Source organism: Pinus tabuliformis, chromosome J (assembly GCF_031772625.1).
Source record: "Pinus tabuliformis cultivar Carrire ecotype Pingquan chromosome J, CPIR1, whole genome shotgun sequence".
Lineage (NCBI taxonomy): Eukaryota > Viridiplantae > Streptophyta > Pinopsida > Pinales > Pinaceae > Pinus > Pinus tabuliformis.
In genome coordinates this window covers 589742282-589759517 of record NC_142295.1, presented here as the reverse complement: position 1 = coordinate 589759517, position 17236 = coordinate 589742282, and the positions used below count along the sequence as shown (strand labels likewise).

Below are 17236 nucleotides of genomic sequence, written 5' to 3'. Positions count from 1 at the left end.
CCATAAAAATCATTATAGATCTAAGTTTGTTGTGAACATACAAAATTGTTTAGTTGGTAAGATTGATCATAAACTTTTGATTTTTTCTCGTAGGTGATTGATTTCTATGAATACTATAAAGGCCAAATGGAGGCGTGGGATGGACCTGCATTACTGCTGTTCAGGTAGTTGCAACATCCACAACTATGAAATATTCATTCACTGTTCTTTGTTTTGACCCACAGCATCATGTTGGAATAATATGCACAGAACTTTTAAATGAGAAACATGTAAAAGAAGTGAAGAACAGTTCACTATTTTATGCTATGACAATATAAGTATATTTGCTGAATTTTCTCTTTCAAGAACAGCTTGATCTTGTTGGAAAATGTAACTAGTTTCGGTCTTCATTAATGTATTTGAGTCATTGTGAAATGTACCTGTCAAAAGAATAAATAAAAGGCTTTTTATTATTGTATCAATGACTTATTAAAGCATGGGTTTCATGCTTGGTTCATCATTATATTAGTCAAAGTCCCCATTGTGGACTCCTAGAATTAATATTAAGTTTATAGAGTCATTGTACATTCAAAGAAACCCTTCTTGGGCTTTTGAATCATGTAAAAAGGTTTACTATTGAGTCAAATATAATTTATCTAACCTTCACACCAAGTCGGCCTAGTTGAGATCAAGTCAGCCTAAGGACATCAATTCGACCTCACTTGGAGCCTATAAATAGAAGGAAGTCGAATTCATTTGGAGCATCTCATCTCAAGCTAGTTCGATATCTCTAAGGAAGTTGGAGAAGTGCGAAGTGGGTCTAAGGAAGCAAAAGAAAGTGCGAGTTGGGTCAAGTCTAAGGAGAAGAAGAAAATCAAAATTTTGGAGCCTCTCTCTCTCTGTTTCGTGCCCTAGTTTGGGAGATCGAAGTCTTCCAAGTTTTGTTATTGCTTGATGTCGAAAGCTTCTACATAGTCGAAGTTGCTGGGAAGGAAGTGCTACTGGAAAGAGGTCGAAGATCTAGTAGGCTGACTTGGTGTGGAGGGAAGGTTTGGTCTTTGTCTAGGGTGAAGAGTCTCAAAGAATACTATTGAAAGGAAGAGGATTTCTGATTGGGTTTTCACCTCGAGGGGGGTTTTGCCCTGCAATAGTGCCTACATCTTGTGTCTCTTGTTTTGTGATATTCATACACACATAATATGGTAATTGCTTGATGAAAGATAAGATAATAAAGAAGTAAAAGAAGCCAATATAACTCACAAGTAATTATCAAGTAAGGAGAATCAATCCGTAATCTATTTGCATTGATTTTCCAACAGATCTCTCCTAGATGGCATGTTCATATCACCTATTAACTTCATTGTATTCTGTATTCTAGGTTAGTCTCCCAAACATGGTGTACCTACTGTAGGGTGTACTGAAAACCTCTTTATTCATCTCAAAATAGTAGGTGATAATATACTTAATTCCTTGTATCTTGAAAACCTTTGTAGGCTTGCCTAAGGCTGATCTTATAATTTTAGTTTAGATGGGCCCCAAAACCTCCATTTTGAAAAGTATAGTAGCTTTGAATTGGGTTTTTATACACCCACTCTCATTTATATTTTTCATCTCAAAGTAAATGCTCTCTGTTCTTCTCTTGTGCATAGGTTTCTCTCTTTCTAGCACACTTTTTTTTGGTTTCTTTATCTCTCTAGGGTTGCTATACTTTTGGATAATTTTTCTTCAAGTGTTGCACTACCCTAGTGCTGGCTTGTTTTCCTCTTTATTGCGGAATTAGTGTTTGTGTTGGTTTTGTTTAATGCTCTGTCTATCTCTTGTCAATCTCAACATGGTATTAGAGTGGGTGTGAATCTTGATTAATTCAATAGCTAATCTAAATGTTTTTGACTAGTGGCATCGCTTATGCCCTTTACTACCAATGAATTGGGCCTTTTGGGGTCATCTCTTTTCGTAGGGTTCTTTCTAGAGTTTAAACCAATGTTGCAAATATCGGTGATATATTGCCAACATCGCGACATATCATGATTCTCTGAGTTCGATGATATTATTACAAGAAAAAAACATGATATTTTCATAATTTTGAATATATTGTGATATATCGACAAAATATTGCAAGAAATTGGAAAATATCCGCGGAGTCAATAGATTTTTGTATTTTTTTAGTTTTTTCAATTTTGCTCAGTTTGAAGAGGTAAATCAAGGGATTGAGAACAAAGGGAGGCATTTAATAGATTTTGGATTTTTTTAGATTTTTCAATTTTGCTCAGTTTGAAGAGGTAAATCAAGGGATTGAGAACAAAGGGGGGTGTTCAGTGCTACATTTTCCCATAAAAGGGCTAGAGGGAGGGGGTTGCTACAGATGTTTAAAATATTGAAAAATTTTAAATAAGTTTTAAAAAAGAATTAAGTTTGCTGATATTTCGGATATATTCTCCAATGTTGCTGATAAGTTTCTCTTTGGATCTTCAATGATATATTCATCGACACATTGTTCGTATTATTGGTTTAGACCCTTCCCCTCATGGTGTGCTAATTGGAAACAACTGCCATAGCCCAAGCACTTGTATCGTCCCATCATCACTGATTTCCATGTGCAGCTACGCCGATGTATTGAGTTACACTAGGATTAGTGTGGGGAATGAGGTACCAGGAACTGAGACTTCAACATTCTGGGGGCTTCCACATAGTGGAATGTGGGGGGCCACCACATGCATAATTCGAATTTGGCAAAGGAGGACGTTGGAGGGAATTCGAGCTAGTGGAAGGAGGAGCCCACACGAGGCTAAGGGGGCCCAAGGTGATAAAAGAGGATGGAGCTCTCATTTTGCAACATTCTGAATATTTGACAAACAAACTCACTCTTGTACACTCTGCTGCTTGGCGAGTCTATCGACTGTTTAGCCACGAGTCTTCCGCATGGAAGATTCAACCTCTACTTCGGGGGACTATCTGTGCCCGCCCTAGGGAGGCTGTTCCACAGAGATTGCAGGAGTTTCCAACAGTGATTCACAGCTCAGCCAGTCACGCAGAGGAAGGAATTGCGTGTTTTCTGGGCAGCTAGAAATGCGCAGAGGTTGATTTAGCCAACCAAGAGGCCCCTAACTTGCTAGGAGTTTCGGTAGCAAGGAAGGTAGAGGGTTGAGGGTATTTTATTAGTGTTTTGTAGCTAGCCAGCCAGTACACACAACAATATACATTTATGGGCAGAGAGACTGTGCAGTGGCCTTTAGCAGCAAATTCGTGGGGCTTGATTGAGCAGCCATCAGGGCCAAGGACCATTCGGGAAGCAAGGGATTAGCTAGTATAGGTGAAAGCAACATTTGAGCGGTGTTTCTAGGTGGATTTGCATAATGTTCTTGCAAATCGAATTTGGCAGCAGTAGCTAGAGAGCAGCTCCCAAGAGGTTGAAAATCCAAAGTCAAAATTAGAGAAATTCCTTTATGGGTTTTTCTGGGTTTTTTCCAAGGAGTCTAAGGCTGAAAGGGCAGAATTTTCTGGGCAGTTTTTGGGCACATTCCAGCAGGCCGAAGTCAACAGATCAACAATTTACTAGGACAACACATCGTACAGTGGAGCAATCGCTGAACAACCATCTTTACAGCTATGCTACCACTTGGGTTTGGTCCAACTTGTCCTTGAGACAAGCCCAGGTGCACCACTAATTTATATATTGTACTCTTGCACTCATATTTCATAATAAATAGCTCAACAGTTCCAGTATTATAGTGTTTCATGGGCGTTTGATAACTGTTTTTTAATTTTCCACTATTGCACTGTTTGTTTATTTGGATTATCACTTAAATTCCTGTTTAGGAACCTTACAGTGGTATCAGAGCCTAATTCTTGGCTCAACTGTGGGGTTGGTTTCCTATGAGAGGGGAAGACCGGGAGAACATCACTTACCGGAGGCAAAGGTACATGAGTAGAGAAAGGGAGTTGGAAATTACACCAGACACAGAGGAAAGAGGGAAAACAGTGGCCAGAGAGGAGGAAATGACAAAGCCCAAGAGAAGGGAGGAGATGGCTTTCGATAGCCTCTTGAGGATGTTGAGTGATTTGGCCAAGGGGCAGAAAGACATGCTAGAAGAAATTAAATCATAGAACTAGGACAGAGCCACACCTAGAGGGTTCCTATGTGGAGAGACTTCAGGGGCTTCTCAGCCTTTTGATCAACCCTCACCAGCAGCGCAATGCCCTTCAGTGAGTGTGGCCACTAGGGCTTCACTACCCTCTTTCGTGCCCACAACACAAATCGAACCAGCACGAGAGGAGGACACTCCCTAGATGGGGGACTACTTCAGAGAGTGGCAGGCAATGGACGAAGATTTCAAAGAAGCCCTCTCCTTCAGAGATTACTGCAAGCTCAAGCAGAGTGAGAGGAACAAGGGGTACGGAGGATAGGGAACCCAAAACTATGAGCTGCAGAGGACTATAGGGAGAATGTACTTCCCTACGTTTGATGGCACTGCCAAGTGCACAGTCAGGGCTTGGGTTGAGAAGATGGACACATACTTCCAACTCAACTGGATGACGGAACGGAGGCCATTAAGATGGCAGCACTGCACTTGGAGGGGTAAGCCCATGACTGGTGGTTTCATGGCCTGACCACTTTGGGGCATTCCCAGATAGTTTCGTATGAGGACTTCACCAAGAGGGTGGTGGAGTGATTTGATCAAAGGGATCAAGGAGCATCCTTTAGGGAGCAGACACAACTGTGCTAGAAAGGCAACTCGGAGTAGTATTTTTCTGATTTTTTGCGTGTGGCAGTGATGGTCCTGGATCTATCCGAGGCTAGGAGGGTATACACCTTCATTGAGGGTTTGTTTGAGCCTCTGCATGGACTGGTGAAGTCACGCTTACCCTCTACGCTGTTGGAGGCGGTGGTGTGCGCCAGAGATTTGTAGGGCGTCATCCCCAAGACCAGAGCGCCATTTCCTGCACAAACCCCTTTCCCACAAAAAGGGCATGAGATTGGACTCCCGCAACCGAGGACCACACAGGGGAGGGGGCAGCTAGATGAGGAGACATGGAAGGACCTCAGGAGGAGGAAGCTATGCTTCACATGCAGGGAGCCCTGGGCACTAGGCCATAGGTGCATAGCGGGTAGAGCACACTACATTGAGGTCTTCTCAGACAGTGACCAAGAGGACAAGGTGGAGCAGGATTGTGGTGGGACAGATGGAGAGAGTTCGGGGGACTTAGGGCCACCACCACCACCACCTCTGCAAGGAGGGGCATCTCTTGCCTCATCAGGGGGAGTCCTTGCTTCTCTATGCAGGATTCCAAAGTTTTTGACACTCCAAATGAGAGGTACGGTACAGGGACAGAGGGTGTCGGTATTAGTGGACAGTGGGGTTGTTGGGCAAAGTGATTGCCTATCATTTAATTTGTCAACCCTGGGGTTTCATAAACTTGTGAAGCATGTGTGCACTGTATGTGCTAGAAATTGTCTTTCAGTTTTGATCAATCGAACTACAAAATAATGAAAACCAATTCATCAATCTATGAAATCAAATAATGAAAATGAAATTCAATTAACCCGTGAAATAAAAAACAGCTAATGTATACTTAGTTACTCTAGCATTCAATTATGAAATGTTACCTTCTTGAGATGATGTGTAAGGAACTATTTATACTTTAACTTCTAATGTCCTAAAAAAACGAGTGTGCAGAAAATAACTTAGTAATTGCATGTATTAAATATTCAATCATTCCATCTTGAAATATGATTAAATCAATTTCTTAAAATGATCTTTAGGAACATCAGTTAATGCCATTAAATGAGGATCTTAAAAGCAAAAATTAGAAGCATGAAATAGTAAAGCTCAATGATTGCATAGGTTGAACATTCAATCGCCCAATCTGAAGTCACCTTCTTGGCATGATCCTTTGCTCAATTATACAATGAATTGATGGTTTGATCTAAGAAAGTAAATAACAGAACATGAAATGAAACTAAATAACTATGAGCCCTTGACTCAAACTTAATCCAATTAGAAAATACATAAATCTTCCCTATTGAAATGTTTTTAGAAAAGCAAAGATTACATAGTCATTTTAAAACTAATACTAAGAAAGCAAATGAACTTTAATCTATAAAAACAATTAAATCTCACAATTATTAGATGGCCATTCCAATGGTGTATGAGGATGGCAAGTGAAGAAGCTCCATATGCAAGAAAAACTAAATCTTCAAATCTCCAAGTATGAGCTCCAAATTCTCTATTAAAAACATGAGCATTTCTCCAACTTTACACATGTCTTTCAAAGGAGAAGGCTCTCCTATTTATACAAAAACATAAGAAGCTACCCTATTTAATGAGGATCCACTAAAATCTCATATAGTTACAACCAAATAGCTCATAATGAGACACATATCCCCTAAGTGTCTCATAGAGTTCTAATCCAAATAAGAAATGATGAGACACCTCATAGAGTTACAATCCAAATATGACACATATCTTTCTTTGACCTTTATCCAAATCTCCTTTGAAGAGAATTCGAATTTGAGCATTGGAGGCCACATAAGGGCGCCTTGGAAGCTTCCAAATAACCTACACATGTCATGAAACTCAAGCCACATATATAGATACATGAAACCATGTTAATTTCCTAGTTTTTAATCATAAATTCACTTTAAACACATAAAATAAATAACTTTGGTAAATAAGGATCCTAACCCATATATTTATAAAAATGGTGGCTAATGAAAGGTTATATGGTTATGGAGTTGCGACATGTGAGTGAAATGGTGGTGATAAAGGTGAAAGTGGATGCCATTTTGAAGACATTTTGAAGGCTCAACATACCCCCCAACTAGAGTAATTGCATGTCCTCATGCAAATATTGCATTAATTCCTTTGATTTGTTCGCAACGTCTTTGCTTTTGAATGAGTTTGACTTATATCATATGTCCTTAAACTTTGCATTTGACAATTTTATTTATTTTGGCAAAGTATTCCTTGTCATACATTGAATTGCAACATGTTTGGTTGGTTCTTGTGTTTCAAACAAATTATAATTAGTATTGGTTCTTGTGTTTCAATACCTTGTTTCTTTTTGTTGTAGTAATATTCATTGAACATATTTAAAAATGCATCTTTAAAATCAGCCATATAGTGTGCTCATAATTTAGGCATTATTTGCAAATCATATAACTTTTTGAACCATAATGCAATCATAATTGATTAGGACAAGTATGTTAGGATGAAATGAAAATGTATGATGGTGTATGATATATGAATATGAAATGATGTCCCTTCCCCCCAACTAAAGATATGACAATGTGAAAGAGGAAGTGAAGAATTTCCCAAAGTTACAATTTTAGTATTTTAAGGAATCGCATGACTAAAAATTAGAAAACCACATACCTTCACTTACCTTGAATGTGCATGAGTTATGGAAATTGAAAAGTGTGACTGCTTTTGGATCATGGAATGAAATTTAGAATTCATTTGCTTCTTGGTTGCATAAATGGTGGATGAGGTTGTGAAGTGGATTCTTTATTTCTGCTGCTAAATCTGTTGTATCTGCCGCAAAATGCTGAAATGCTATAGTCTTCAATCGCTATAAAATCGATGGTACAACTCTAGTCATGCGAATAAATGTGTCGGTGTCAAGCATGAAGAGAGGTCATTGGATTACCGACCATTGATGAATGTCGTTAACCAATGCGAGGAAAACTCGCCATTAATATCAACGAGTGCCAAGGTATCTAAGTACATCTTGCGAAGGCAGAATAAATGAGCCGATGTCGAGCCACTTGCAAGTTCCAACGATCAAGGGACATTGATGTATTCCCATGATTGTTGGCGAGAGAACCTGTCATTAAGGCATACAAGCCTCAAGGTACTAATGAGGACTCTAGCCCTGAACCTAGATAATGTGTTGATGTCGATAGGCCAAGGCTTGTTAGAAGGAAGGCCTTAAGGAATCCTCCATCATCTAACGCGAGCATGAAACAATGATTTTGAAGGACTATGAATGGAAAATTTTGCAGTGGATCAAGGTTTATTTAACGGAAAGGAAAATGACAAGTGAATGGAAAGTAAAAGGACAAATCAACATGTAAGTGAGCTGAATATCTTTATGAAAATGGGTTATGAGTTAGTGAAAGCAAGGCAGGAAAATATAGTTTCTATGAATAAAAATGAGCAGTGAAGGAAAATGAGATGAGAATTTTATTGACTGATTAAGTGAAATGCAATGCGACTGCAAAGGAAATGAGATGAAGGTTTTATTGATTGAAGGAGTATGGATGCAATGGAAACACTAGCATCTCAAAGGCTTGCAACTGCTGGATCTGATACGCATTAGCATGTGCTTATGCATTGATGTTTCATCTCTGTTGCTGTTCTGATCATTTTCTTGTGAAATAAATGTGGTCTTTTAGAGACACTATTTGCTTATAGTCATATGTTCTTCCTCTTGGAACCTGCAAAAACTAGTACTTCTTCTTCAATGGATTGTGAGGTTATCAAAATAGAGAGGTGATCAATTTCTCTGTTAATGACATTTATATATAAAAAAATAAGAATCGGTACTATTAAACAAGTTCATGAAAGAAAACCAAAAGAGTTTATACCTGTGTTGAAAGTAGTGCTTCAAGTTACCTGTTGTTTCTTTTCAGCAATTTTTTCATTCTTTACTGTTTCAAAATTTGATAATAGCTTCCTCATTTTGTAGATCTCGTCGAGATCTTTCCAACGACGCTTGAATCATCGAATTCTGATGTTGTATGAGAAAGTTAGACTATTTTGAAATTTTTATGAAACAATGAAAATTGTCATGTAAAATGTGGCATGGGAACATGATGCTATAGTAAAAGATAATGTAAGCAAATGAAATGGCATGTTAATCATGAATTTCTGGTTAGAATACATTATTTGACGAATAAATCATTGAGTTAAACGCATAGCTGCAGAATCGCTGTTCCGCCGCAGAATGTGCACAGTTTTTGTAGCTAAAATCTTGTCAATCTTCTTTGGTTGTGCCATGGCATAAGATTTTTAATTTTAATGCCTTCGTCTTTTGTACCTGCAAGACTCAAAGAAACGTGATCATTCTTGTATAAAAACATGTTTAGCAGAAAGCTATCAACCCAATCAAACCCAATCAACATAAGCAAGGGTTACAAAACCGCTAGCAAAGACAAAGGCTATGTGCATCTACTGGCTGGAAATTTGGTTAGATAATTTATCCCGCAAGAACCTTCCAAGGGATACATCAAAGCTTTCATAGTACTTGATACAAGATATCTGGTTCCTCTCACATACCGTCCCCTTCAAAATACAATGTCAAGATAATGAAACCAAGATACTTGGATGATCAAAACAGGGAGGCGTTATTGTTGCTTTAGAGAATCCCTGTTCTTTCTTATGTTCAAATGTGTATTAAGGCTGTAATGAAATAGAATCAGCCTTCTTATCAATTAATTCCTTCATTCTTTAATTGCATGAGGTATCAAATAGTGAATATGTTAAGTTATGGTATGTTTTATGCTTATAACAGTTTACTTCTTTTTCTTATTATATTCCACCGATTAGCAATCACATGTACATAAAGTAAAGTGCAGATAGAACATTAAACGATCGACAGAAAACAAGCCAAGACAAGAGACATAAGATGTGGCGGCTAGCCAGGGACAAACCCCACAATGTGTGGGGAAACCCTTTGATCAAATCTTCTTTTATCTTCAATAATTCAACAGAGAGAAATAGTACAATAAATCTGATTCATATCAGTAGTAGCAAACCCTAGATCAGCAGCATCAGCATTAGCGGCTTCATTATCAAACTAGGGCAGTCGATATCTTGCAAACCGTTCGTCGGATTGACTTCATTCCACCACCAAAAGTTGCGGCTTTTAGAGGAGGTTCAGATGAACCTACAGCGCAGTTCAGATGAGGAGATCTTCTAGGCCATGCAAGTCAATCTTTACTTTTGCAATTGCAGCTTCAGTTTCAACAGTTTCTGACTTCAAACTAGGGCAGTCGATATCTTGCAAACCATTCGTCAGATTGACTTCATTCCACCACCAAAAGTTGCAGCTTTTAGAGGAGGTTCAGATGAACCTACAACGCAGTTCAGATGAGGAGATCTTCTAGGCCACGCAAGTCAATCTTTACTTCTGCAGTTGCAGCTTCAGTTTCAGCAGTTTTTGACTTCAAACTAGGGCAATCGATATCTTGCAAACCGTTCGTCGGATTGACTTCATTCCACCACCAAACGTTGCGGCTTTTAGAGGAGGTTCAGATGAACCTACAACGCAGTTCAGATGAGGAGATCTTGTAGGCCACGCAAGTCAATCTTTACTTCTGCAGTTACAACTTCAAATTCAACAGCTTCCGGCTTCACATGTGTGAGAGAGAGAGACCCATTTCAGTGCAGTAGAGAGAGAGATGTGATGAGATGAGTGAGTCTAAATGAGGAAAAGGCCTCTTATATTTATACACAACGTTGGTGGGTGAATAGATGCGAATGTTGGGCTTCTGAGCCTACATGAGTTGTAGGTCGGCTTGATAATAATTCCATAATCAAAATAAATTCATATCTCCATGAATACTTATCGGAATTGAATGACCTTTATATCAATCCTACACCTCTCGATGAGAGGAATCTAATAAAAATATTATCAGCCATGAATAAGATGACCCACATGAAGTTTTGCCCTGGTTGCCAATTTTAACAACGACGCTTGGATCATCGAATTCTGATGTTGTATGAGAAAGTTAGACTATTTTGAAATTTTTATGAAATAGTGAAAATTGTCATGTAAAATGTGGCATGGGAACATGCTGCTATAGTAAAAGATAATGTAAGCAAATGAAATGGCATGTTGATCATGAATTTCTGGTTAGAATATATTATTTGACGAATAAATCATTGAGTTAAACGCATAGCTGCAGAATCGCTGTTCCGCCGCAGAATGTGCACAGTTTTTGTAGCTAAAATCTTGTCAATCTTCTTTGGTTGTGCCATGGCATAAGATTTTTAATTTGTAATGCCTTCGTCTTTTGTACCTGCAAGACTCAAAGAAACGTGATCATTCTTGTATAAAAACATGTTTAGCAGAAAGCTATTAACCCAATCAAACCCAATCAACATAAGCAAGGGTTACAAAACCGCTAGCAAAGGCAAAGGCTATGTGCATCTACTGGCTGGAAATTTGGTTAGATAATTTATCCCGCAAGAACCTTCCAAGGGATACATCAAAGCTTCCATAGTACTTGATACGAGATATCTGGTTCCTCTCACATACCGTCCCCTTCAAAATACAATGTCAAGATAATGAAACCAAGATACTTGGATGATCAAAACAGGAAGGCGTTATTGTTGCTTTAGAGAATCCCTGTTCTTTCTTATGTTCAAATGTGTATTGAGGCTGTAATGAAATAGAATCAGCCTTCTTATCAATTAATTCCTTCATTCTTTAACTGCATGAGGTATCAAATAGTGAATATCATTGAACCGTTATTCGATCTCTTGAAATCCCTTCTCATTCTATTTCACGGTGGCTCCTTCAATGGAGGAAATTAACAATGCCAATGCACAGTGGATGACTTGGCACAAGCGATTGGGGCACCCAAACTCAAATCGTTTTCTCCAACTGTCTCAAGCTGGAATTTAGCCAGGGAAATTGGATCTAGGCAGATATTTCTCAGAGAAATCGGAATATGGCCGCAACTGTGCATTAATTAAAACTATTTTTCCTCACGTAGTCAGCAAAACAGGGTCCCAAAGAATCTCAGATTTCTCTCAAACGGTTGCGAAATTGAGGAAACCATTTCTGGGTTATCTAATTCACCCTGTTCCCGAAAAAACCCATGTCTCGGTTTTCCTAAATTCGTTTTCATTTGGCCGGAAATCGCGTTTAAAAATTGACGTTTTTCAGTTGTTACGCATTTCCTCTGCAAGTATTGCACTCGGGCTTTCTAGGTTCGATTTGCTGTGTGGTGGCTCTCGAGGCTAGTTATGTATCTGTCCAGTAAGGAGATACACATCTAATGGGATACACATCTAATGGATTTCATCAATGCACTGATTCTGCTTCTTCCATAAGCGTGGATACAGACGCCTCTGTGCAAGCCTTCAGAACATTTAGCGTTCTGTCAACTTCCGGCTAGATGACATCATTTCAAGTTACTAAGTATTAATACTTAGATGCATATATATGAATATCTTGTTTGGGAAAATTGAAGCGGCCAAGTTACTTACCTCAGGATCTTTAGGGACAAAGTCGATAGGACTGGCCACATGAAAAACTTCATCAAAGCCATGAATGGAAGCCACGAAACTACTGTCTAGTAGATCCACTATGAAGAGCTTGATCAGCTTCTCCCCAACGTCTGGTTCGACTGTTATTCTTCAAACAGATTATGGTAGCTTCGATTCTTATTTCTGAAATTGTGAATTTTTATAGAAATGATTAATGGTTCTCAATTTCAGGCAACTAAGGCTTCAAAGTGAATGTACTGGAACCTGAAAACAGGGCTTTGACTGTGGTCTTGAGCTGGCTTTTTTATCGATCTGGGTTGGGTGACTAGGACAGAATCCATGTCGAGACGATTCTAGAGATGCCCATGTGGCCGGTTTCTTCGTTTGACACCTGTAACCTGCTAAACCATGGAAGTAGCTACGAAACACACAGTTAGCTGCAGAATAGGCTGCGTTCCGTAGCTAATTTGCAAAAACTTATTCAAATAGCAAAAACATAAATAGGACACAGTGTTTTGAAGGTCACTACAAACCATAACCAGTCAATCTGGTTGGCTGAACCTACCAAAGCAGTTGGATCAGAACAGAACCACCCTACCAATCTAATTCGACTCCTCTTTGGTGTGAACGACCAGACCAGCTAGCTCGTATGATACAGTTCAGAACACATGCAAAGAATATTAGAATTTAGAACTGTTTTTGAGCTATGTTGCACAAACCGCAACCTCTTCGAGCATGATTTTTTTATTATGATGGATTTTTGAATTTTGGATTCCAAGCTAACAAATTTTTTTCTTTGCAGGTCGCATTAGAGCCAGTTATCAATTGATCATTTTTATTTAAAATTCTACATTTCCCTTATTCAAAAACATGAAGAATTTTTTTTTTTTGTTATTTTTTTATTGAAAATCTAACATGTTTTTTTAGAATCAAAACATGATTTTTTTTTTTTTTATTGAAAATATTTTTGTGAGGTTAATGAAGAAATGCAAGAAAATAAATAAAATTCTAGAATATTTTAAAGTCTAAAAACTTAAAAAAAATGCAATCAAGAACTCTAAAAAAAATGCAATCAAGCTTGATTTTATTTCCTAGTTTATCCTACTCGAAAGATTTTTTTTTTTTAATTTTTTTAAGTATATGAATGTTTCCAATGGAGCCATTTACGGATTAAACTTTCTAAAATGTTCATATCCAAATTTGCGAAATGTACCTGATTGTGCATGAGGACATGAGAAATTGTTTTAACCTTTAGATTTGCCGCAAGGATCTCTTGAAGAATTGATGAATATTGTGGCGTAACCGCTTCTTGATACCATTCCTCAATGTAGTCTTTGGGCTGCATTCTAGATCCTTTGTCCATAAATGGTTAGTAAAAACAAAAACAAATAAAATACACTCTAAACTGGAAGTTAGTTCCTATGCACATGTCCCCGACAACGATGCAAAAATGTTGGGGCAAAGTGATTGCCTATCATTTAATTTGTCAACCCAGGGGTTTCGTAAACTTGTGAAGCATGCGTGCACTGTATGTGCTAGAAATTGTCTTTCAGTTTAGATCAATCTAACTACAAAATAACGAAAACCAATTCATCTAACCTATGAAATCAAATAATGAAAATGAAATTCAATTAACTTGTGAAATAAAAAACAGCTAATGTATACTTAGTTACTCCAACATTCAGTTATGAAGTGTTACCTTCTTGAGATGATGTGTAAGAAACTATTTATACTTTAACTTCTAATGTCCTTAAAAAAACAAGTAAAGTGTGCAGAAAATAGCTCAGTAATTGCATGTATTAAATGTTCAGTCATTCAATCTTGAAATATGATTAAATCAATTTTTTAAAATGATCTTTAGGAATATCAGTTAATGCAATTAAATGAGGGTCTTAAAAGCAAAAATTAGAAACATGAAAAAGTAAAGCTCAATGATTACATAGGTTGAACATTCAAACACCCAATTTGAAGTCACCTTCTTGGCCTAATCCTTTGTTCAATTATACAATGAATTGATGGTTTGATCTAGGAAAGTAAATAACAGAACATGAAAGGAAACTAAATAACTATGAGCCCTTGCCTCAAACTCAATCCAATTAGAAAATACATAAATCTTCCCTATTGAAATGTTTTTAGAAAAGCAAAGATTACATAGTCATTCTGAAACTAATACTAAGAAAGCAAATGAACATTACTCTATAAAAGCAATTAAATCTCACAATCATTAGATGACCATTTCACTGGTGTATGAGGATGGCAAGTGAAGAAGCTCCATATGCAAGCAAAACTAAATCTTCAAATCTCCAAGTATGAGCTCCAAATTCTCTATTAAAAACATGAGCATTTCTCCAACTTTACACATGCCTTTGAAAGGAGGAGGCTCTCTTATTTATACAAAAACATAAGAAGCTACCATATTTAATGAGGATCCACTAAAATCTCATATAGTTACAACCAAATAGCTCATAATGAGACACATATTCCCTAAGTGTCTCATAGAGTTTTAATCCAAATAAGAAATGATGAGACACCTCATAGAGTTACAATCCAAATAGGACACATATCATTCTTTGACCTTTATCCAAATCTCCTTTGAAGGAAATTCGAATTTGAGCATTGGAGGCCACATAAGGGTGCCTTGGAAGCTTCCAAATAACCTACACGTGTCATGAAACTCAAGCCACATATATAGATACATGAAACTATTTTAATTTCGTAGTTTTTAATCATAAGTTCACTTTAAACACATAAAATAAATAACTTTGGTAAATAAGGATCCTAAACCGTATATTTATAAAAATGGTGGTTAATGAAAGGTTATATGGTTATGGAGTTGCGACATGTGAGTGAAATGGTTGCGATAAAGGTGAAAGTGGATGTCATTTTGAAGACATTTTGAAGGCCCAACAGGGCTATCCACAATTTCATAGATGCACAACTGGTCCAGAGGAGAGACCTCACCACGACAAAGTTTGAGGGATTCTCCGTCCTAATGTTAGGTGACCGTACCATCTAGTGCAATGTTGCATGAAGTGCCCCCCTCGGTTCCAAGCTCGGAAGCGCGTCCAGTGTGGAAGCGTCTAGGAAGCTTCGGTGGAAGCGCGCTTCCCCTTGATTTTGCCGTTTCCTGGAATTTTTCGAAGCGTGGCTCGTAAGCGCGCTTCGGCCCTACGAAGCGTGGCACTTCGGAGGGTGAAGTGTACGCTTCCAGAAAAAGTGCTGCACAGCCTAAAAAAATCGATTTTTTTAATTTTAATTTTTTTTTAATTTTTTGGTGAGTTTTCTTGTTGGGGGTGGGTCCACCTTGGGTTAGGGTGAGGAATGAAGGCAAAAAAAATATAAAAATAGTAGACTCTCCCTCATTGTAATGTTAAATTCTTAAAGTAAAAGTGACATTCTCCTTTATTTTTCATTTTCATCATTTTACTTAAAATTTTAACATTACCATGAAATGACTCAGGATGTTTGAGAGTGGTTCTGGCCTCATTGGACTTCATATGGAGAAAATAGAATTTCATATCCTATTCAAAATTAAGCAGACTTAACAGTTTTCAGAAATTCAGGATCAATGGGATTGTGGCATTTCATTATATTATATCAAGTATGAAGGTATGCGATTAGCATTTAATCAAGAGCACCACGCCGTATATGTACCCTAGTGTTGGTGGTGTTAATTGTTGAACTCCTTTGTCACGCCCTTAGCAAAAAATTACCTTTCAATCAAGTCAAAATCATCGGTCAAGCATGTTACGCTTTTTCTACCATATTTTAAGTCTTGAATTAGGTAGTTTGATCAAAATTGGGCAATGTTGACTAATATCCCTAGACAATCGAGGTAGAGGCAAAGGCTAGACAAGAGGAGAAGAATCTAGATTCTAGATGGTTGATGCATCTAAATGGTTGATGCTGGAATAATCAATCATTAATGTACAATGGATGCTATATCTATCTTGATTTATGCAAAAATATGCGTGTTTTCATGTCTTCTACAACTAATTTCAAAATTTGGTATTTGGGATGTTTGTTTTGAGTATAAATGAAATAATATATATATATATATATATATATATAGAGCAGACGCTTCGCTTCCTAGATTTTTGGAAAATGACGCTTCTGCGTCCCTGCTTCGTGCAACATTGATCCAGTGTACTAGATACGTGCCCTCCTTGACAGTAGTTATGGGAAACTACTCGATGACGGACCACTTCTTTGTGGTCGATGTGCCAGACACCAATGTGGTGATGGGTGTTTAATGTCTGTATTCCCTCGGGAGAGTTACCACTGATTGGAGGAAACCTAAGATGGAGTTCATGGGGTCAGACGACAAACTGGTGGTTTTGAGAGGCATGTAGTCTTATCCACCTCAGACAGTTTCAACCCATAGGATGGAGGCAGATCTTCGACATGGGGACATTGCATGGGCAGTCGAGTTGAGGATCTCAGAGGCTGGGGGACAGGCACAGTCACCACCAGCAGACATATAGGCTCTTCTAGATAGGTACACAGTGGTGTTCGGGGACATTCCACCAGGGCAGCCACCAGATAGAGGGTTTGAGCACACCATTGAGCTAGAGCCGGGCATACAGGCAGTCATCACTACTCCTTACAGGCACCCCAAAGCCTATAAGGACGAGATAGAGAAAGCTATTCAGGAGCTGCTTGCTTTGGGTCACATCAGGCCTAGTTCCAGTCCTTTTGCTTCTTCCGTAGTGCTGGTGAAGAAGAAGGATGGGACCCTCAGGATGTGCATAGACTATAGAGCCCTTAACAGGAAGACCCTCAAGAACCGGTACCCCATTCCCCGCATTGATGAGCTTAGAGGAGCCAAGTACTTCTCTAAGATCGATCTGCGTTCGGGGTACCACCAGATTAGAGTTCGGGATCAGGACATCCCGAAGACAACATTCCAGTGCCACTATGGGCACTTTGAGTTTCTGGTCATGCTGTTTGGGCTGACCAATGCCCTTGCCACATTTCAGTCTTGCATGAACCACATCTTTCGGGGCAGCTAAGGAGGTTCATGCTAGTGTTTTTTGATG

At 38.4% G+C, this 17236-nt stretch overlaps 1 protein-coding gene across 1 annotated transcript in view; it reads left to right on the top strand.

Moving 5' to 3' along the window:
* The window catches only part of LOC149228365 (ferredoxin-dependent glutamate synthase, chloroplastic-like), a 282238-nt gene that overhangs the window by 64763 nt on the left and 200239 nt on the right, over positions 1-17236 (top strand). Inside the window, exon 6 of the mRNA XM_089380754.1 lies at positions 94-164. Coding sequence (XP_089236880.1) covers positions 94-164 — 71 coding nt within the window. The remainder of the gene's footprint in view (positions 1-93; positions 165-17236) is intronic.